We start from the raw sequence: 22130 nt of genomic DNA, 5'->3' as shown, positions 1-22130 counted from the left end.
CTCACTTTCGTTAGAGGACGTGAGAATGAACCCCAAGTTGGAGAGGAGCCACACGCTCGAGCCACCAGCTTTATCAGTATTGTACCGAGGTTGTACCTATGGCTGTACTATCAGTGAGTGGGGCACAAGTGAACGTGAGCACTTCGCTTGAAAAGATGCACCGATGACATGATTGCTTGCTTTATCACGTAAGCCAAAGGACTGTGTTTTTCAGCCCAGGTAAATAAACTATAAATCACAGAAAGCTCAAACTCCACGAGAATGCACGCTAGCGGTTGGGATATAACGCGGAAGTTTGACAACATAACATTGCTTGGATCGGGTCACATAAGCCTAATATGTGGGCGCCAGCTGTGGCATCTATTTCCAGCGGGGGAAAAAAAACTTCTCACCAAGAACGAAAACAATATTCTCTTTCATTGACAAGTTTTTTTTGTTTTGTTTTTTTCTTTGATATGAGTCCTAAAATCGTCCGCAATGTCAAATTCTGTTTTTACGATATTAGGCTTAGGTGGACGTGTCGGCTCGTAGAGAAATTTATTTTCTCTGTCATTTTTTTTATTCAGATATCGTAACGTTTTCAAACTTCCGCGTTCTATCCCAACCGCTTGCATCACATTCTCGTGAAGTTTGAGCTTTTCGCGGTGAATATTTAATTTATCCAGGCCGAAAAACACTGTTCTTGTTTCTCGGGTGCTCCCTTACAAGTTCCAAAAACAGTGGCCTGTGACCACTCCTGGCAAAACCTCAAAACAGTGAGCTTTGCCTCAATAAAAACACAATAACAATAGACTATAGCACGTTCGTAGTCAAAAATGCTCCCAGCCGTCTTAAAACCCGAGACCGTGAGCTTTGTGAACTTAGTGAACCACCAAACTCCACATAAGGCTATTTGTCTCTCGTTACAAAAGCCTGAGTTTGTCATATGGGTGAGGCTTGAGCGCAGGATCCCTGGGCTTTGTTTAAGCAGAATGGCTGCCATGTGCTAAAGTGTGCTAACCTATGACAATACAATCCGCTGGGTACCTCAGCAGTTCTAATTTCAGCTGTGATACATCTTCGGTTTCTCTCAATAAAATGGCATCAAAGCAGTGCCATTGAGCATAGAAGATCTCGAATCCCAGACAGGAACTCACCGGACAATTAAGCTCACCGGATAGACGCTCCCCCCCACCTCTTCCCACTTTGTAGATCGAACGCTGCAGAGGAGGCGACCTCCCCTCCACCATTCGCTCCACTAAAGAGGAAAGGGGTGGGAGGAGCTTCCGCTTCGTTCTTGACCTGTCACCGGCTATAGGCTCATCACTCCAACATTGTTGTAGTTCTTTCGATGAATATTTTTTACATGAACGGGCCGCTTCAACAAGTTTCCCGTTCGACTAATTCGCCTAGTGCGAACTGTCTTATTCGACGAATTGTCCGTCTACCAGTTGTCTGTCGGCGAATGGGCTTTTGACGAATGGTCCTAGACCCTGCCTCTTATGGGCTTTTGACGAATGGTCCTAGACCCTGCCTCTTATGCCTAGTTTTGACAGTCATGCTCAGTGCTATTGAAATGACTGCAATGGTAGAGGCGTTGGTTCGCCGTTGAGAATAAAGTAGCTTCGTGAAGTAATCACGAGTCATATGGTTGTCCAGGTTGCCTCAATCGACGTTCGCTGCGCTATGCCCGCAACCGACGCAAATGTCTGAACTAGTAGCAAGACCTGCATTCACCAGTGAAATGTGCAAAACAATATTTTTGTTTCACGCCCCTCGATGTGTTCGCGTTTGAATTTGATCAATTCAAACGTTGCGTTGTGCTAGTTAACAACAGGGGTGGATCCAGAACTCCCTTTTGGGGGGGGGAAATTTGTAAGGATACTATTCTCCCATTCTTTCGTCTGCGCACCGGGGGGGTTCAACTAGGTAAAATTGCCTTCCTAGATGAGGGGAAAGGGGAGGGGGGAGTAGACTGTCTGGGGGGTGGCCGGCCCCGTCGCCCCCCCCCCCCTGGATCCGCCCCTGGTTAACGCGGCCACCAGATGCTAGGCAGCTCGCACGGTGCGAGCGGTGCGAGAAAACAATGCTCGCCCACTAATCAACGACACCTAATATTTTTTTGTGTTTTGCCAGATGGCGCGAGTTATCGCCCAACGCAATTTACGATTGTTTCCCTACATCCCTAGGTCCCTTTTCTCCCTCGGCTTCCGTGATTCTACAGGTCTGTCCCCGTGCCTCCCGAGTCTTCTTCCGAGCACGACGTACCGCACCGAGCAGCGCATTTTCTTTGTTTAATATTATTTAGATTTCGTAGATTACGTTAGTTTTTATATAGATTATTTCGTTTTGTGTAATTGTATTCTTCATCTGTGTCCCCGTGTTTCCTTCCGAGCACGAGGTTCCGTATTGAGCGACTTTTCTTTGGTTCGTATTATTTAAGTTTCGTAAATTTAGGTCTCCTTTCGGGCACGAGGTTTTGCACTGAGCAGCTTTTCTTTGTTTTGTATTTAGATTTCGTAGATTTAGGTTTTTTTTTTTTAGTACTATCGACTATCGTTTTTGTAACGATTATTTCGTGTTGTGTCCCCGTGTCTTCTGAGCACGAGGTTCCGTAGTGAGCAGGTTTTTATTTTTGTATTTAGATTTCTTAGATTTAGGGATTTATTTTTTTAGTACTTTCGTTTTTCGTATCGATTATTTCGAGCGGTGTAATTCTCTTTTTGCTGCAACGACGCAACAAACTCAACGTCGACGATGTCCTGGCAGCCCGGGTAAGTGACCCCTTTATTACTTGACTTTCGAGCACGGCTGAAGTTTTAATGCGGAACTATGCGATTGGGCGTACTGACAGAGCAGAGAGCACAAGAGTTTGTCGAAGTGTGATTGAGACGGCGCAGTGTGTGCGTCACCGCGTTCCGTGCATCTTCGTCTCTTGAGCGCACAACGATGTTGCTGCTCGAGCGACGCTCGTTGAGAAGCTCGCGCGCTCAGTTATCCCGCTATTACTCGTGAAGTACCGTACGCTCGAGCTCCGCTTTGCTAGGGGGAGCTCGTGCCGTCATTTTGAAGCATGGGTTGGGCACGCTATCTCTGGGCACGCTACCTGAAAGCGTACGGTCTACCAAAACACCCTAAAGCCTGGTTCAGACAGTTGCGTTTGACTGCGTTTGACTGCGTTGCGGCAGCGAGAAACCAGGACATCCCTGCTGCTTATATCGCGTGCTAAGATGATTCCTTGAATTGGAATCCACGCTTCATACGAAGCACAGATGTGCCGGTGACTCGCTTTCCGTTCTCGACGCAACGCAGTCAAACGCACTCAAACGCAAGTGTCTGAACCGCCCTTAAGGCCCGCTTCACCGCTCATTCACACTGAAAGCGGATCCGCGTTCGCAAAGCGGTTGCGAACGCGGTTGTATAAAGATGCAGTACAATTGCACGCGCACTCAATGACATCAAGTGCGCGTGCTATTTCGCCCAGTGCGCGTGCAATTTCGCCCAGCAACTTTACGTCGCAACACCAGCAGCACGGACCTCCCGCATTCGCACGCAGCAGCCGAATTGCTACGACTTGCCATCATCATCAGGAAATTTTATTTTCCTTGCACTATTTAGACGCACAGTTACATGCTAAAAACATGTTTTTATATCTTTAAATTGCGTTAAAAATACAAACTCATCTTTCTGAAACAGTTCATTTCCAAAAGCGATTAATTTCAAACCAGAACCAAGTCTTCAGTTATCATAAAAAAAAAAGCAAATTGGGTTACGGGGATATTTATTCACCGCATTCGGTGGGAGTTAGTACCACGAGGGCGCCACAGTATTTGGTGCCCCAGTAGACTTCCGGTAGTGTATTTATTTCTTCAGTAACACACAGCGATCGGAAAATAAGATTTTCCTTCGGAGAGGTACCTGTAATAGGTTTGTAAGAACCTGCGCTTTGTAGAACGTAATACAAATAACAAAAGGATGTGTGGCAAGAGGAAAAGAAGAGGAAAACCGGAAGCGCACAGGGGTCCGCCGATAGTGGGCGGCAGCGAGCTTGTTTGCAAACAAACATTGGTGAATACAGCCTGTAGTTGGTCAGCAATTTAAAGTTGCGACAAGTCACTTGCTGTAGATGAGCAATTTAGCCAGTGCTGTACACCGCTAGCGTGGGGTCTTTAACGTGCACCACGCAGTAGTGATACACGACCGCACGCTGGTACGATGCTCATCGAAATCGAAATGGGCAGGGGTGGGGCTCGAACCCAGGATCCCTGGATTCTGCAGCGTGAGCTTTCGCTCCACGCGCGTCGAGCTGGGTGTGCGCTTTAGCCCACTCGTTACAGGGGCTGAAACCGATTTCAGCAATTCGTGTCGATCTAGGGAAAGCTATGAAACAACCCGCCAGCAACCCCGAAAGTGCTTGAAAAGTTGCCCCGTCTGAAGCGGGCTGAATGGGTAGTATCCGTACAGTTGTCAGCCTAAATAAATATTAAGAATAAGTTTTGCATGCTCCGAAGTGGTAAGTTAGCGCGAAGATGTGACTCTGTAATGCCCTACTTGGTCGCACTGTTCAGTGCTTGGTGCTCTGATCAGTGCTGATCAGTACACTTATCACCAGTAGACAATGCTTGGTCGCTGCAGCATGAGTGCGGCCACCGAAAGCTTTGTATTTGCCATCTTGTGCCCACAGGAAGTCAGCCTTTTGAGCATTAGGCTAGATGGCATCCGTGCTGGAAAACACATTCTTGTTTGCCATCATTCGACAAAAAATTTTCTAAAACCCTGTGGTTACTATGTTATCTTCAAGAGCATGTGGACAGTTTTACGAAAGTGCAGCATTGCAGGAAAAAGGCAGAACTCGTCAAATGCAAGTCTCATGACATGATCAGAGGACATGCCTTGGCACGCCGAAATGCTGCGTCCTTGCCTTCGCACGCTTGGACACTGATAAAAACTAGACGTCGTGTGAATGTGTTAACCATTCGGGAAGGTTTTGAAGGTGTGTCGCTTTTTACATGTCTTTGCCGCATACATATCACTCGCAGATCTCTGGATAGTCCAGCAGTTCTGTTTGGTTGCACTATGAGTGGTTGCTATCATGCGCTATCGGCAGTGTTTAAAATGTACTCGTATGGATCCGAATTACTCATGTCACCTGAAAACAGAGCAGCACAGTTATGTATGGGTTACAAATCACATTGACGCTTTTGAGCTACGCTATCAGGGGTGTCGGAAGTGGGAGATGGGGGAATCGAGAAAGATAAATTTCTATTCCCTTCCACAGATTTGGTTGCTAGAAATGTCCCGGAGGCAAAGAACGATCTCCTCCGCCGCTGTGTTCTGTCGGCACAAAATCAACTAATTGCTGGCCCACGAGTGCTGCAAGTTACAAATACAGTCTTCAGAGTAAAGTAAAACGCTGCTTCAGATGCACATAAATCTTCATACACGACAGACCTTCAGCATCATCTACACGATTTCAATGCTTGTTCAGTATACCCAAGTGTGCAAGGGTGGAGATGCAGCACTTCAGCATTCCAAGGCATGTTCTTTGATCCCGCCGCAAGACATGCATTCAATGAGTTGTGACTTTTTTATGCCGTGCTATGTTTTCATAAAGATTTCTATGTGTTCTCAAAGGCACCTATAACCAAGTACACAAGGAAAAAAAAATTCAGCGAATGATTGCTATTAAGCCGAAAACGTGTCTTTTAGCACACTGCCGCCCAGCCTCTTAAAGGGATACTACAACGAAATTTCGGCGCTTATTTCTTGGTCTATTCGTGTTCAAGGGAGCAGTATCACATCAGACGCACCAATCTCTTGTTGAAAAAGACACAAAAGGAATTTGAAAACGAGTTAAACGATTAGCAAAGAGCACCCGGTGGCTGCTGCTAACGCCTCCCCGAGAATATATTTTGTGTCCCAAAATGACGCTATTGTTCCTCTACAAGATTATAGAAGATTAACCCGTCACTCAAAATTCGTATAAAAGCAGCCGCCTCCGTGGCTGGAACGTCTAGGACATCTTCTCGATGTCAGCCTTGACGCAGCTTTGCTCATCTCGAGACAAACTACGTCACGATTGCGGCGGAGGCCATGTGCTCTCCGCTGGCTGCTCTCCGAGCACTTGCCAGAGTGGGCCGTTTATAACGAAAAACACAGCCATCAGGCTCAAAATACAGACGTTTTATTGTCATTTACGGATATTGTGGATCATATTCAGCCTATTTGTGAACACGACGGGTATATTTCAAATTTCGTTGAAGTATCCCTTTAAAACGCTTTATCTGGTCAACATCCCGTTGGTACATGATGGCCGTCTGGTGGCTGCATTCGCGGAGTGGAGAAGCGTGATCTAACAATTGTCATAGAGATCAGTGAATTAATGCTTTTTTTTTTAATATCAAATAGCAAACTTAATTTAATCGTAAGTTACAACAAAAATATGAAACTCTTCTCTTTTTTTGGGTCAGTATGCACACCTTTTTGTGTGAATTTAGGAAAAAAACAAAAACATTTTTGACATTTCATTTAACAGGCATAGGTAAGAAAAGAAATCTGATTTTTCTCTCATTTTTTTCCCCAATAAAATGCTCTGATTGCCGGCCCTCAGGAACTCTATCTCATTCTTAGTCGCTTTGTTAAACCCAAGGTACATTGTGCAGTATTTAAAAATAAATAATGCGGTACACCACGAACTCGGTGTGCCACTTACACGGGCTTGCACTTGAGCCCGTGCATTGCGAGCGCTTGCCCGTGATCATAGGTCAGTTATGCTCAAACCTTTGACGGAGTCGGACGTCTTTCATTATTGGCGGGTCTGCTGGGCCGCAGAAACTGTCCATCTTCAGTTCCACGCGAGTGAGCCCTCATCAACTTATTCCGTGTCCTCTTAGGCCCATCCTCCCTTTCTCAGCAGCACGGCCCTAATCTTGAATTATTCCCCACTGCTAATCAGCTGTGGCTTTGCCTTGCAGTAACGAAAATGTTATATTCATTACAGAAAGGAAAACCGCCCTTTTTGTGCGGTTGAGTTTGTCGGGGATGACAGCGTGGCCGCTGTTCCGACGGCCTGGCTCAGTGCTGACAGGACGATGTGTTCCTGGCCAAAAAACGTGCCACCGGCATCAGTGATAAAACTGGCCCAGTCTCAGGCCCCACCTGGGAATGAAGAGGAGTGGCCCCTCCACCCTGTGCGGGTGTTCTCCTATTGCAGTAAGTGGTGTTTGTATGATATCCTCGTGGCTTCAAGTTGTGAAATCTTTGCACATACCTAGGGGCATTAGTCATTGATATGATCATGTAGTATATCTAAAGGTAAACAATGTTTAGATTTGGACTGAGAGTGTAGTTTGCATATACAGGGATGCCTCGTTAATATAGACACATCCGTTCCTTCCTAAGATTGTCCATAATGTAAGCTGGCCACATTAATAAGACAAAGGTTTATCTAGCATTTACCCAATTCGATCCCGAAAACTTTGTCTACATATATACACAAATTCAGCTCTGTTATGTCATGGTGCGGTGGTGGTGCGTCGGGCACACTTCCGGTCTGGGGCTGTGGGTGGAAGTCACCATGCGGGGCGTGCATGCCTGTGTTGTTTTAGAAGAAACCAGGCAAAAACTTGCCTTCTCGTCAAAATGCAGCAACTGAGGCTGTACCAAAACAGTTGCGAAAGGTTTGAAGATCAGTATTCATGAGTTTTCTGCCTGCTTGGTTCATCCAAAAACATGGACAGGGCTAGTGAAAAGGAAAACCAGATGGCATTGGACCACGATTGCTTGTACAGAAAGCACTTTGAGTTGAATTCGCGGATACTTAAGGCCATCGAATTCATTTGTTTTGTTCCAACATGAATGTGAAAAAAACGGCCAAGTTGTTTGGACCACCCGCGGACTATGTTTAGTGTGTCTTCAAGTTCGGACGGCTGCCTGATCGTTCAAACCGTTGTCTGCTCTTCCAAACGTTCCTGCTCGTTCAAACGACAGTGGCCCGTAGCGAAAACATTGACCTGGTAATTGCAATATGGAGTAAGCGCAGGCCTTCAAAAGACCTTTAATTTTGAAGGTTGGTCAAGGTAAGCAGGCTCAGTGTAAACAGTAGATACAAGATGTTGATAATTGTTACTAGTTGCCATCACCGACTTGTTATGTCTCATTCACTTGGACTGATTCTGCTTGCAATTTTTCGTATCAACGTCAACCATCTCCGCTACAGTTCATGCTTTTGCAGCTGGAGCGACGTAATGACTGAAAATAGCAAGCAGAATCTCATCCTGCGAATCAGGCTTTAGCGTCCATTCTGCGGCGTCTACGCGGAATGAATCGCCACATGCAGTGAAACAAGCCTAGTTAATTTTGCTTAGGGTGCTAAAGTAGTCTGACTCTGCCAGGAGGACATAGAAGCAAAAATTGCAACATAGAAAAGAGCATGGGGACACACATCGACGCCAAAAACGTAGCATTCCAATGGTTTGTTGACAGACGACGGCAAGCTTGTATTGATCATATCATGTCGTATTGCACCTGAGACTGCGGTGGAAGAAATCGGAAGAACTTTCAGTAGAAGGAACAGACACAGAGAACGTCTCAATCAGAGAGAACGTCTCAAACAGACACAGAGAACGTTCCTGCTACTGAAAGTTCTTCCGATTTCTTCCACCGCAGTCTCAGGTGCAATACGACATGATTAGCTACCACCAGCTCGCCTGCACTCTCACCGTCTTTTCACTAATTGATCATATGACTGCTTTGAGTAATTTTCACTAATTGATCATATGACTGCTGATTCCAGTCTACGTCCGGCAGTAAGACCAAAGACTACGTCCCTGGTCTTACTGCCGGACGTAGACTGGAATTTTCGTCCAGCACCAGAGCCTTCACAGCCCGACAAACCCGCAGACACGATCAAAGATGACGTCTCAGACAGGTCAGACAACCAGAGAGCCATTCGGGAGTGACCAGGAATCCCCCATTTATTGGTGCAACCATAAATATAGACAGATGAAACAAATCATATGACTTGTGATAACAGAAAGGAAAGAGTAGCTCGGAGCATTATCACAATGACATGAAAGATGCAGCACTTGATCTGTTTCAGTGCTCGATCTTACTGTGATGACTGCGAAATGCTAGTGCAGGTGCTTTGATTATTTTAGATGGTGTTGAGCTAGCCCATCGAACCTGACAGCAGCATCAGAAACTTGACTGGTAATGAAATGCGAGCTCTCTGGGAGTATGATTGCAATTGAAATTTCATAGTCAAAAATATGTATCATGTGGCGATAGAGCAGAGCTTTTACGTGCACGTCTTCCCTCACAGTTGCCATAGCACTGTCAGCAGCCAGTGTAGGAAACGAGCGTGAGCCTGGAGTATCTCTGTTCTTCAAAAAGCCGTAGTCTTGCACTGCACACGCACGAAAGGGAGCGTAGCACTTGCTAGGTTGCCATGTCTGTATTGAGTGACACACGTTTACATGTTCCGGCTTATAGGTCTTATGAAAACCCGTTAACACACAGATGCATTTGACTAGGACCGACTGAGACAAGACTGATTTTTTAAGCTTCTTGCGAAGGCCTATGACCGGCAGTCGAGCAATGGCAGCCGGTCGTAGGCAGTCGCAAGAGGCTAAAAGCTGATCGTGTCTCATTCATTCGTAGTCAAATGCAAGTGCGTGAATGGGGCTTTACATACAATGGACAGATTTGAAGCTCGCAAGCAGCAGCTAAAGTTGCTTCGGCTGCTCCTAGTGCACGCCATTTCAAAGTTGCACTCGCCCTACAAATGAAAGTGTCACCTTATGCGGCGAAAACCTGAGTGAGAGGAGAAGACGAGGTTGGATGGGGATGTCAAAACGCTGAACTCTGGTTGGAATGATTGATGCGTAGGTCTAAAGCTAGCTATCTTTGTCTCAACTGCACTCGTCGAACACATCAGAATGGGAATGCCAGCGTCCGGCATTGGGCTTTCAAATTCAAACACGTTTGATGAGTGCAGTGGAGATAAAAACAGCTAGCTTTATTTCTACCACTAATCATTCCAACCAGAGTTCAGTGTTCCGACGTCCCTGTGAGCTCTCGTCTTATTCTCTCAGTCATTTTCTCAACACATAAACCCCAATACACAACTAAGTGCTTCAGTCATGGGTGTTTATTCTCTCGGCATTGCTGCTTTTTGAGCCATAGTTAATTTTGCTCTGTATAGATGTTTGTGGAATCGCGACAACTGATTGTGCAGCTGCAGATGTTTTGCATTTCTTCTGACCATGACTGCATATGGGGCCTTTGCATTAAATTTCAGAATGATGCAAGCAACAGTGCGCTTCTCATGCTAGCAGCAGACACCACACTGTGCTGTACATAAAAAAAAAGTATTTGAAGCCTTTACAAATGCTGATCTTGAAAGAGTGCTGCTATCAGGCATTGCCCCCAAATGCCGGTTTCCCGGCAGAACACTACAATAATATATCCTTTTGGTATTGTAAGCTGTGAAAGGAACCATATCTAGAAAATTGTAAATTGGTTTTAGTGATTTTTTGCTCTGTTATGGGTTGGCATTGCAGTATTGTAAACCAGGTTTTGCACGAGCTAAATAATTAGTGGGTCTGTATCAATTTGCTTTCTCTTAAAGAAACATACAAGAAGGCCAAAAGGAAGGCCACCGAGGGGCTCGAGAACTCGTGCTTGGAAAGCACAGATGTCGGGGAGCCCGATGATGGAGGTATGTTGATCATAGCAATTTAACATTTTCAGCAGAAGAAATGGTTCTTTGTTTAACCTAATTTTATTCTGATATGTCTGTTCTAGCCACTGGGAGAGACAACACGGCCGACGCTCCTGTGCGTCTCTCAGTGCCCATTCCACGTGAGTTAGCCTACAGTAAAGAAAAATATATTTCATCTTTTTTTTACCTTGCGAGAGACACTGACAATGTATTTACACTTGACATTGATTTTGCAGCTACTGGCCTGGGAGGTGCCTGTGCAAGGGGTAAGTGTCCTTGCTTTATTTCCACATGTTTTACACATGAGAATCTACACGTTATTCATGAAGGTTCAAACCTATCTAGAACTGTAAAAAGTGATTCCTCCATTTGACTTTAGAAAACAGTTAATTTGAATTGGGATTTTAAGATTTTGTTATTTGAAAGATGCTCGTGGATACAAAATTCCTCTTTTATGTGAATATAAGCAAACAATAATTTATGAAATTAAAGAGTGTTTGTTTTACAATCACGCCTAAACCTTTCTGATGTTCCATTTTGGCAGTATGGCAGCAAGAAAAAAAGGGGGGGGGTTCATGCCTTTTGCATTGCATTGCATTCTAAACGAGTAGATAAAAGTTGTCTAAGATTTTAGAAAGAAAAGGGGCACTCTGGCCAAGCCATAATTGCCCATGTGGAAAGTAAATTGTGATACTTTTCTCCAGCCCCTCCCAAGCGCAGGGCCCCAGACCCTCCATCCAGTAAGGGGTGGTCCAAAGAAAGTCGGGCTCCTACATCTCGTAAGTTTCACAGTCGGCTCTTTCCAATGATTCACAGATAATCTAGACTGACATAGGAAAGTTGTATATTTAACCCGCTTGTTTGTATTTCTAGAGATATCACATACAAGGTTATCAGCTATTTTTTAAATGTTCAACTAACTGTGGCTAGCATTAATCTGCTTCGCTCACTGATCTCTACGATAATTGCTGGATTGCGCTTCCCCGCTATTCGAATGCGGCCACCGGTTGGCCATCGTGCCACAGGTAATCAACCTTTTGGAGCGCAGCGAGGCTAGGCGGTAGCGTGCTGAAGATATGTTTCTGCTCGTTCGTTATCATTTGCCGGAGAATTTTTTTAAAACCTGGTGTAACCGTTGACAATTACCTTTAAGAACGCGTGGAAAGTTTTACGAAAGTACAGCACTGCAGGAAAAAGGCACAACTCGTCAAGTGCAAGTCTTGTCGGTGTCGCAACGTGATCAAAGCTTCCTTGGCACGCCGAAGTGCTGCATCTCTGTGCCTTCGCATCCTTGGATACCGGTCAAGCTAACAGCTTGGTGCTAGTCAAAGATCAGACTTCACCGCCAGGCAAGGCGGTTTATAGAGCACAGCGCAGGCCTAATCATAAGATCCAGTAACATTCATACTGTAATTTTCATGGGTCAGTAAAGAGTCTAACCCGGAAAAATTTTTTATGTGCTTCATTACATAACAAGCATAAAGTGTTGCGTTCATTGGAACTGCTGAATGCCTCAAATAGCACACTTTATTTTGTTTATAAAAATAATTGCATATATACTTACTGCAAACTGCTCTATCGTAACCTCATGCGATTACTCATGAATTCCACCACCTCGGTAAGTGCCCACAAGAAAGCCTCCCTTCAACCACCGCTGCCGCCCCCCCTCGTCCGTCGCCACTGCATCAGACTTATCTGGACCACGAACGCCGCAATTTACAAATGCCGCCGAGACCGGTTATAACGAAGGCAACGGGAATCGAAAATCACTTCGCTGTATCCGCTATTTCGTTATAACTGACTTTGGTTAACGAAGTGTGAAAGGGAATGGGAAATCGAGATTGCTTTGAGGTAGCCGCTATTTTGTTATAACCGGTCTCGACACTACAGTCACCACAGTAAAGTAAAACGCTGCTCCAGAGGCACGTAGATTTTCACGCACGTTGCACATGCAAAACACATCAACACGGCGTCGATTCTTGATCGCTATCCACGTGTGTGAAGGCACAGAGATGCAGCAGTTTGGCATACCAAGGAAATTTCTATCATGCCGCTAGACCGGCTAGACTTGCTTTCAAGGAGTTGTGCTTTTCTCCTCTGGTGCTGGACTTTTGTACAAATTTGCTCATGTTCTCGAAGGCCAACGAAGGTCACCATTTACGCCAGGTTTTAAACAACCTCTACGACAAATGACAATAAGTAAGCAGAAAACGTGTCTTCAGCACGCTGCCGCCCACCCTAGCTGCGCTCTGAAAGGTAGATTTTTTGTGGCAAGGTGACTGTGCGGTGGCCTCATTTGTGCTACAGCAACCAAGCGGGGATGCGCAATCCAGCAAATTGTCAGAGATCAGTGGCTTCACTCTTGAGCTGCTATACCTCTTTCACTCTGCATGTAAGGTTCTTGTAACAATTGTAACTGTTGGAATTAATGATTTGATGAGCATAAATGAGACAGCTGAGATGTTTCCCCTTGTCCACCGTCTGATACAGCCAGTGTTATTAGTTTAAAGGGATGGTGAACCGAAATTTGGATTTCAGAAAAAACAATGCAGGAAATGTAGGCGGGACGCTACAATCCCTACACCACTACTCGTAAGGCGATATCTCGAATGGATGGCCGCATTTTTGGAAAAAGAGGTCCAGATTGAACTAGGCCGACGAGGCGCGTGACATCACTATACCGAGTTTCCTCCTCTCTCCGCTTCGCTCCCTCAAGGCTGTGAGGCAGAGAAGACGCGAGGCCGTTCCCTCTCCTTCTCGGAGAAACATGACGACATCATCTCTGTCAAATGCGCCTCCTTTTCTTGAAAAATTTGGTCATCCGTTCAAGATATCGCTGTATGAGTGGTGTTTTGGTGTTTGTAGCATCCCATTGCACACTTTTACCGCGTGTTTTGTGTAATCAAAATTTCGGTTCAGCATCCCTTTAAAGGGGTACTGCAGCAAAATGCCTAGTCTATTTTATGGTTTAAATACCAAGCACATTTTGGCCACACCACAAAGATGCCAATTTTTAGTTTCAATTGACACCAAAAAACTTTTTAAAACAAAAAAAAAAAAAAAAAAAAATTATTACCAGATTACATCTGGTGGATGCTTCCGAATGTTAAGTAAAACTTCACATAAAAGCAGTGCCACTCCCTAGAGGTATTGTGCTAAGCTCTGAGCGTGCATAGACTGTTAAACTTGGCGGAACTGAACTTCCCTTCTCTCCCTTGGCGGAACCGAACTTCCCTTCTCTCCCGTGCCTATTCAACTTCTGCGGGAAGCGGGCCTCTTGAACCGCCAGATTGTAACATGTTGACACTACCAAGTGGCACAGTTCACATCCACACCAGCCTCCTTGTAGCCTTGCCCGCGAAGTTAAACCTTACATCACGAGCGCGCTATAGGTGCTGGTTTTCTCAAGAAGCATAGTGCTCTCCGACAGCTGCTCTCGATGGAATTGGCTGTTTGGAACGAAAAATATAACCATCTGTTAAAAATACTAATGTGTGATTGTCATTAGCTGACTTCAGTGATTACATTTAACTTCTTTCTTAACGTGAGAAGTATATTTTAATTTTCATTTCAGCATCCCTTTAAAAAAGGCTGTCTATACCGGCATTTGTGATGACACGTTTCACATGCACATTTTTTTGGCAGACTGCAGAAAATTTGCTGTCGCCTCCAATCTGCTGCCTCCGGTCATTCATAAAATTTTTTGCTTGCCTCGAAAACCGTTTATAAAAGAAGTCACCAAGCTTAAGCTTTGGACACCTTATGCTCATTTTGGAGGTGGAGCTGACAAACATACTTTGCCTCCCAAAAAGGTGTGCATTTGAAGCGTATCTGTCAGATTTCTTGACATTGACTGCCCTTGAGATGTTGGGCAGAGATGGACACTGGCTGTGCCAAAATGGCTGATATGTAGTTGCTGAAAAGTGTGAATGACTTGTGTGACGAGTTGTAAGACCTTAATCTGAGACTAAAACATACTTTACCACAGCCCTGGCAGAGCGGCAAGCCCCCAGAAGGCGGAATTTGGAGGCAGCTGAGGTGGTTGAGGCTACCATGTCCCGTAAGCATACCAGATGTTTCATTACGATCACTGCTTAATATTGACCTGACCAAGTTTAGAAGACTGGCACAATCACATCTGTACATTTCATTTTTCCAATGCCCTTAGTATGGCATTAAATGCCCATACTCTCGATATAGTTCGACCACCAAAACAAAACCTGCCTATCACTCGTAATGCTCTGTTTTACATTTCAAGAATGAGATGTTTGATTACCTGTTAAGAACAACATGTTTGACATCTTTACATGAACCGGTCATTGCTGATATCTACATAATCTCACTTCAACATGAATTGCAAGTCCCCTTGCTTTAGAAATAGGCCTTGGCTGCATGAATCCTTGTGGAGCAGAAGCACCTTTGAAACCTTAACGTGAATGGCAAGCCTTCTTGCTTTAGAAAATGTGCCTTGGCTGTATGAATCCTCGTGCAGCAGGGGCACCTTTGAAACCTATCTGTTCATACTTCTAGCTCTGTATGAGACCAGTTCTGCCTTTTGAACATTGATGCTTGTCATGATGGCAGTTGCACTGTGGCACCGACAGGTGGCAGCGGCGGGGGTCTTGTTAAATAAACGTTTTGAGGCCCAAGTCAGGCACTCGGTGCTTACACCAAAACAGGAGTGTTGGACATGCCTCGACGTGGCCTTGCCATAAGTCTGCAGTTATGGCAATACTCCGTATACAAACGATCATACTCCAGAATCACAAATTGAAGACCTTTCATGCTCCTAAGCAAAAAATAAACAAAATCGTTATGAAAGTGCAAGTATTGCCAACCTGAGCAAAGTGTACATGAAAGCATCCTAGTTGCGACATGTCATTTCATCAACTCTGAGATAAAATAGTTTTCCATATGTCCAACGGTTGCGACCTCTTTATCAGTGGCATTGATATCAGTATCTTAAGGAACCCCAACGTCCGTCGGTATCAGTGCCTTGAGGGACCCCAAAGCAGACTTTGTACAGATGATGCCAGCAATCGCTTACATCAGTAAAAAATGTCGGTGACTGTGCAAGTAAGCACACACATAGGGCAGCAGGTGGCACCATTTAGCCGGCAGTAGTGGTGGCGGAAAAAGACCTGCGACCTTAACCCCTCCGCCACTCTGGGCTAGGTGGGGCAACCTGGTGCCCATAGCTTGGGTTGATTTGCATGTTCAAGCTAGCTGTTTTATTTTTATTATCAGTGACAGCTGTTTTATTTTTATTATTCAAATATCTAAAAAAAAACTAGTGCCTGATTAAGAAAAGTGACTAATGTTTAGCTTGTTTTAAGAAGCTTACCTATTGTGTTGAAATCTTGTGGAGTGATGAGGCTGTTTCCTATGCTCTATTTCACCTTACACAAGACAGTAGTAGATGCTATAAACCATAATCACCAGTCCAGTGCCACAACGTATCATGAGGCTGCGCACCTTCAGTGACGCTGTGCCCCTTCCGAAAGTCTTGTGACGAGAGGTGAACTTAACATTTTGCCACCCTAGGCCTTCAACAGTGCTGCCCTCAAACCTCACCTCCCCCCCAAACCCTGCTTTCCATGGTCACTGGCCAAGGGGAGTGGTTGGGGGGGGGGGAGTAGCTAAATTTGGGGATATCATTTTCAAATATAGCTATACTCGTTTTCACCTTAAGAAAAAAATGAACTTTTGCACATTACCCATACGCTGCAAGTAGTAGTTCTCATACGATTTCGTTGTCAGAGGAGGCAGCAATGCTTTTGGCATTTGAAATGTGTACGGCTCCATAAGATAATATATATTTGATGTAAAATGTGCCTGCATGTATCTTAATTCTCTACATAAAGGGGGAAATTAGTAATGATCCGCTAGGAGCCGGACTTTTTTTACTATGGTCCTTGAGGTGATAACGGGTACAGATTTGGAGCTGGAATTTCTAAAGTAGCTAAATTTGAAGCTACAATCACGTCTATGATTTGTAGGTTTCTGGTCTCTCGAAAGGTGGAACAAAATATAATTTATTGCTTGGACGTAAACAATATGTGCGATGAAAGATCCACTGGCAGGACGGCCTACATTTGCTGCCATCAATTGCATAAGGCTTGGAAATATTTTTTTGAGCTATAATTTTTTTTATCATTGTTTTTTTCTTTTTAGTCTTAGGTGAAGTGTTGTTTTCAGCACGTTTCCTTCGTAGATCTCTGACCACAAGAATTTTCTTTGCCTCTATTTTAGCCTTCCAGTCGGAGCTACTGAAGGGGGTGCTGGATGTGCGGCACGAGGTGCACCTTCTCCGCCAGGACACGGCGCAGGTCCTGGCAAACCAGGAACAGCTGGCAGTGCGCATCGCTCAGCTTGAGCGTGCGAACTGCCCGCCTGATGCCCCAGTGCCGCCAGCGGTTTTTATTTTACCGCTGGCGACAATGGAAGATTTTGAGGCAGCAGAGAGGCGCCTCATCAACCCCGCTGATCAGGCTGTCCTGGTGAATATCAAACTTTTTTTCACTATATGTTAGTGCCTTGTGGCTCAACCGGTTTGAGAAATGGAGCGACGGCATATGTTCAACTGCTTCGTATCTAAACTTTACCAAAATGTTAGCTTAACCATTATCTCTATTTAGTCACAGACAGCCACTTATTAAGGCAGCATTACGATTGAAGATATGGCCTTATTGTTTTCACACCTCTACATACTTTTGAGTCAAGAACAGGGGCATATAGAATGATTAAAGGGACACTGACAGGGTATTTATGCTCGCCGAGGTTTTTAGTTGTACGTGACATATGAGAGCTCAACTACCCAGAACAGAATTTGCGGCTCGAAATTCGGTTTCTTTCAGCCCGAAAACCGGCGATCAAGAACTGGCCGGTTCGAGTCTCGCTCACTCTCTTTTTCGCGGTCACGGGCCGTTTTCTAAGGTATCGATGCGACCACCAAATTTAATCAAAGTCGTGGGTCACTGAAGGCACACACTGAATATTAAAAATATAAAAAAATATGAAACCCATTTTTTGTGGCTTCTAAAAAGCTGTAAATACGTTGTTTGAAAAAAAAAGTTCCACAGACAACCGGAAGCATTCTGTGCGCTCGTCGTTTCGGGTATCGTGGAACTCGCGGGGACGGCGATGGTAGCGAACGATGGGCGTGGGACCTCTATTTCAGAACTGTCGTTCGCGGTACCGGCGAATTCTGTCTACCGTTAAAAGAGAAATTTGGGACTGGTCAGAAGAATTGGTATTCCTCCCGTACGACACGCCCGGCCACCAAGCCGATTTGCACGAAGACGTCGCCGAGCCGTCGCTCCCTTCTCGTGGCTGAAGACATCGCTCGCGCAAACGTCAAGCACGACGTGTCTACTTCGAGTTGAACATGCACGCGTACGATTTCTTTACTAGGTGCGAATGTCCCCAAAGCGTGGTGGCGTAGTGCTTCCCGACTTCGACCCAGGAGTGTTTTTGCCAGAGAAAAATCGACAGCAAACTTTCCAACTTACAGTTTACCGGCTGAATTATTACTAAGGAAAGAGATCCATCAGAAAAGAGGTGCCCCAGTAGCTCAGTGGGAAAGACGTCCGTTTCACACGCGGTAAGACCGGGTTCGATCCCCCGTGAATTTTTTTTTTTCAAACATTTCTCGATGTTTACATATATTTTTCTTTTCTTTTTGCAATCATCACTGAAGAAACAAACAAAAAAATAACAAACAAATGTTGTGGACGATACTTCGCTGAATTAAATGGTATGGGATTTCCGTTTTGACACCTGTAATCACTTTCCACAAAATGCAAGGAGCATATAAATCAGGTAGCGTCCGCTTTCCGAGGTGTCCGTATATGTTCTACAGGAATTGCAGCCAGCCATTGGTCCCGATCCCGTTGATCTTTCGGAAACTCTGTCGCACAATGCCACTTTTTTTCGGATGCAGGACATGTGAGCCAGCTCTTCACGCAACATCTTGGGTGTATTCTTTTCGAAGCCGATCATGGAAATTCACCACGGGCACTCACTACTCATCTCCAACTCCTCAATGTACAAAATAACTCATCTTGGAGTACAGAACAACGAACGGAACAAACATAACTGCAAAAGAATAGCACGGCGAGCAGTTCCCGCACGCCGCAGCGCATGCCGCATGTCGTGTCGTCTGCTACGGAGAGGAGAAAAAAAAACAAAAAAAGAAACGCACGGTCGGGTGTAGCCACGTGACTTCCGCCACTCACTCTCTTCTCTCCACTTCTCCGACCTCCGTCGGGTTTCGGTTTCGGTTTCGGTTTCGAGCAGTTGCGTCTTTTGGCTTTATTAAAAAAATACGCTACTCTGTTGCAAAATATTAATTGGGTAGTCCTCCGACACCATAATGAAGCGCCTGGCAAAAAATGAAAACAATTTTTTGGGGGGTGTCAGTGTCCCTTTAAGGGCAATCAGTGCTCGCTGGAAAGTATAAAATGAAGGGAAGAAGGCAACAAGAACATCAAGAACAGCAGGGGCCAATTACCTGATCTATTAATTACTTTCAGTAAAAGTCTGGATCGATCTTCAGTATGATGATAATGCAATAATTGCAGAGGTGGAAGCTAGCTGGACAATAACAGTAGTAACTCTGGAGAAAAGGTATGGCGACAAAAGACAAACACAAATCTCCAAGTGCAGCTAGGTGTGTTTCGAGATATGTGTTTGTCCTTTTTTTTCCCTTGCTCCCCTTCTTCAGGGTTTATTTTCATTAGATCTTCCGTACTCTCTTTTATATAATAGTGTAGTAAATACTGTCAACAGAGTTAATGCAATTTCACATTACCTTTTCACTTAGGTGAGATGGATGCCATACCATAGTCAGTTTTCATCTTACTCATATTAAATGAACTGTGATTCTTAAAGTGCAATATTTTTTTCTTTTATTCGTGTAGAAGGAGCAGCTCTCCGGCCTGGGTGGCACCACTATCGCGGAGGCTGTGCGGCGCACCCTGGAGCGGCTCCTGCGGAAGCAGGTGCAGATGCACTTCAGCATCTGCGGCCGCAGGGGCAACAAGCGGCCGTTCAGGGGCACGCAGCTCTGTGCCGTGGCCGTTGGTAAGGTGTTTTCATTCCACACCTTCATTGCTAATTAAAAATGATGGGAACTTTTTTCTTTTAATTTGTCAGCTGCCAAGAATCTGAAGAATTACTGGATCAGTTTTAAGCAAAATTTGTGGTTTGTAAACGTGCGCGTAAAGTGGCAAGAGTATTTTCATATAATTCCTGAATAAGTGTTTATAAAGCAAGCACTTTCTTTATCATCATGGTTAGTCATTTCCCCTGATTTTCTAATCAAGTCGAGGCTTTTCCCTTCTGGCTAGTGATCTTAGGCGGTGAGCTGATGTTTCAAGTAATGCACCATGTTAGTGGTATTGCTATGGAATCTGGATTATGAAAAACTTAATCTTTCAGGGACTCTAAACAAATTGCACTGAGTTGAAAATTATACTTAAGATTGAAAGAATAACACGCAAAGGACAAACACAGGACAATTACGAAAGAATGTGGTTGTCCTGTGCTTGTCCTCCACATTTTATTTTATTCTTTCAATTTTAAGTATTGTTTGTATATACGGTAGAGCCTCATTCATACATTCCCAGTTAAAAATTATTTCGGCTGTTACAGTCGGGAACTGCAGTCCTGTCGAACTCTCATGGGGTTACCTGTTTTAATTCTGTTTCTTATGTTTGCCTTTTCAACTGTTACACCTCTTTTTCATTTTGCCTCTTCATCTCTTTGTCCAGCACGCATGCTCTCTTCTGTCATTCACAGCGGCTTAGGTCCCCTGGTCGCACAAATTTAATTTCACATGGAGCTCAGAGTTCATAATCATGCACTGCCCATGGTGTGCGTGCATGAAGCTTCATTGCTTTGCAGTGGCTGGTGAGAGCAGCGTCTGGGTTCTCTCAAACGGGGAATACATTAGCTTATTCTTAGGTTAGTTAGCAGATTAATATTGGTGTTGAAATAACATTCAGCACTGCTGTCAATGCCTAAAGCTGGCTCTGAATTGTGTGTGAGCAGGAAAAAGTGGGGTCATATGCAGTGATGCCATTATAGGGTTGCGTGGCCCGCCATGACACCCCCCCCCCCCGAGCGCTGCACCTAAGGTGGTGCCCCCCACCCCACCTTTTCCACTTGCGAGTTGTGAATGCGAAAGCATGCAAGCCACTCGTCTCGGGCACTCCCCCCCCCTCCCCCACCCTTCCCTCTTGTGACACCACTGGTCATGTGCAAAGTCGGTGCTTTTCACTGAGTTGGTGCTGTGATGTATGTGTGAACAGGCCTTTGTAGACGAACACATGGCTTTGATGCCACGCCACCGCAGTGACGCTGTTGTCAAAATGGTGCGTGCACAAACGCCTCACCTCACAGAAAGCTCATTTCCGCGCATGCACAGTGCCTACATTTAATGTGGCCAAATGCAGGCTTGTTTAAAACAGCGCATTGGTCTATAGGTCGACCTTGTTTGGTTATGATTACAGATCAACTCCTACTGGTAAAGAACAGTTTCCAGCAAATGGTTAACCTGTTTAGAATAAATATGGTAATTCTTTCTCGGCAGCCCTAAACTCGACTTGGAATAAATTACTACACGAGAGTTTCCCCCTGTTTCTATAGGCCCCTAATGCATTTTGTGACTTGCTTTGTGGCGTGCATAACATTCGCTTCTGCTGTTTTTTTGTTTTCTTTTTCTCCAGCTATAATCCGGAGCCGAGTGGGAGGCAGCGTGGTCGACGTGGAGCGTGCCATTGGCGACTACTTGTCTGGGGCCCCGGATCGCGAGGGAGGCAGGGCTGAGAGGATGGCCAAGAAGATTCAAGACGCGGCCATCCTCTCAGCCCAATTCGTCACTGTCCTGCCCAGCAGCCTGCCAGAGGGCGACTTTGACGTCAACGCTGACATCCTGGACATCTCACAGACGTGATGTCAAGGACAAAAACGAAAATTGAAAATATAGAAATAAAAGAAAAAACATGGTTCTGAGTCTTCTTTCTCGTGCATTCCATCCACAAACTTGTAGCAAAATTGAAATGGCAGACTTTAAATTGTTTTGTTCTGTTGCGATTTAGCAACTCATGAGGACATTGCAAAAAATCGAATTGAACTAGGTAATTGCAAATGGGTTTTGTCCACTATCATATTTCTTGATGCAAAGACTCATGTAATGCAAGCTTATCAAAGGGTACAAATTGGGCCTCCCAGGATGCTTGCAAGGTTTGCTCACAGCTAAGTGAAATGGGTCCTTGGCAATGGACCGTGTTTATACTAAGCTCGTTCAATTTACCTGCACCTTTTGCACTGGTGCAGAAAAGTGTAGGGCAGTGCTTCTGGTGTGTGTATTGAGATACCACTGAAAGCACCACCCTGCACTTTTATGCACCGGTGCAGGTAAATC

General features: G+C 45.0%; 1 protein-coding gene across 1 annotated transcript; it reads left to right on the top strand.

Moving 5' to 3' along the window:
• Positions 1-2736: 2736 nt before the first annotated feature.
• LOC120836242 lies at positions 2737-21659 on the top strand. Its single transcript, XM_040210242.1, has 10 exons — positions 2737-2753; positions 6980-7191; positions 10610-10699; positions 10786-10842; positions 10939-10968; positions 11407-11481; positions 14691-14762; positions 16955-17202; positions 19624-19786; positions 21433-21659. The coding sequence occupies exons 1-10, from the start codon at positions 2737-2739 to the stop codon at positions 21657-21659; spliced, it is 1191 nt and encodes a 396-aa protein (XP_040066176.1).
• Positions 21660-22130: the final 471 nt, after the last annotated feature.

Source organism: Ixodes scapularis, unplaced genomic scaffold, assembly GCF_016920785.2.
Source record: "Ixodes scapularis isolate PalLabHiFi unplaced genomic scaffold, ASM1692078v2 ptg002055l_1__unscaffolded, whole genome shotgun sequence".
NCBI lineage: Eukaryota > Metazoa > Arthropoda > Arachnida > Ixodida > Ixodidae > Ixodes > Ixodes scapularis.
Note: the sequence above shows the minus strand (reverse complement) of the source record. Positions and strands in the feature narration are given on the sequence as shown.

Bases quoted from the DNA above. Each gene is read 5' to 3' on its own strand.
- LOC120836242 (XM_040210242.1), top strand. The intron at 11,482-14,690 runs GTAAGTTTCACA...ACTTTACCACAG, and splicing joins AAGTCGGGCTCCTACATCTC to CCCTGGCAGAGCGGCAAGCC. The intron at 14,763-16,954 runs GTAAGCATACCA...CCTCTATTTTAG, and splicing joins GGTTGAGGCTACCATGTCCC to CCTTCCAGTCGGAGCTACTG.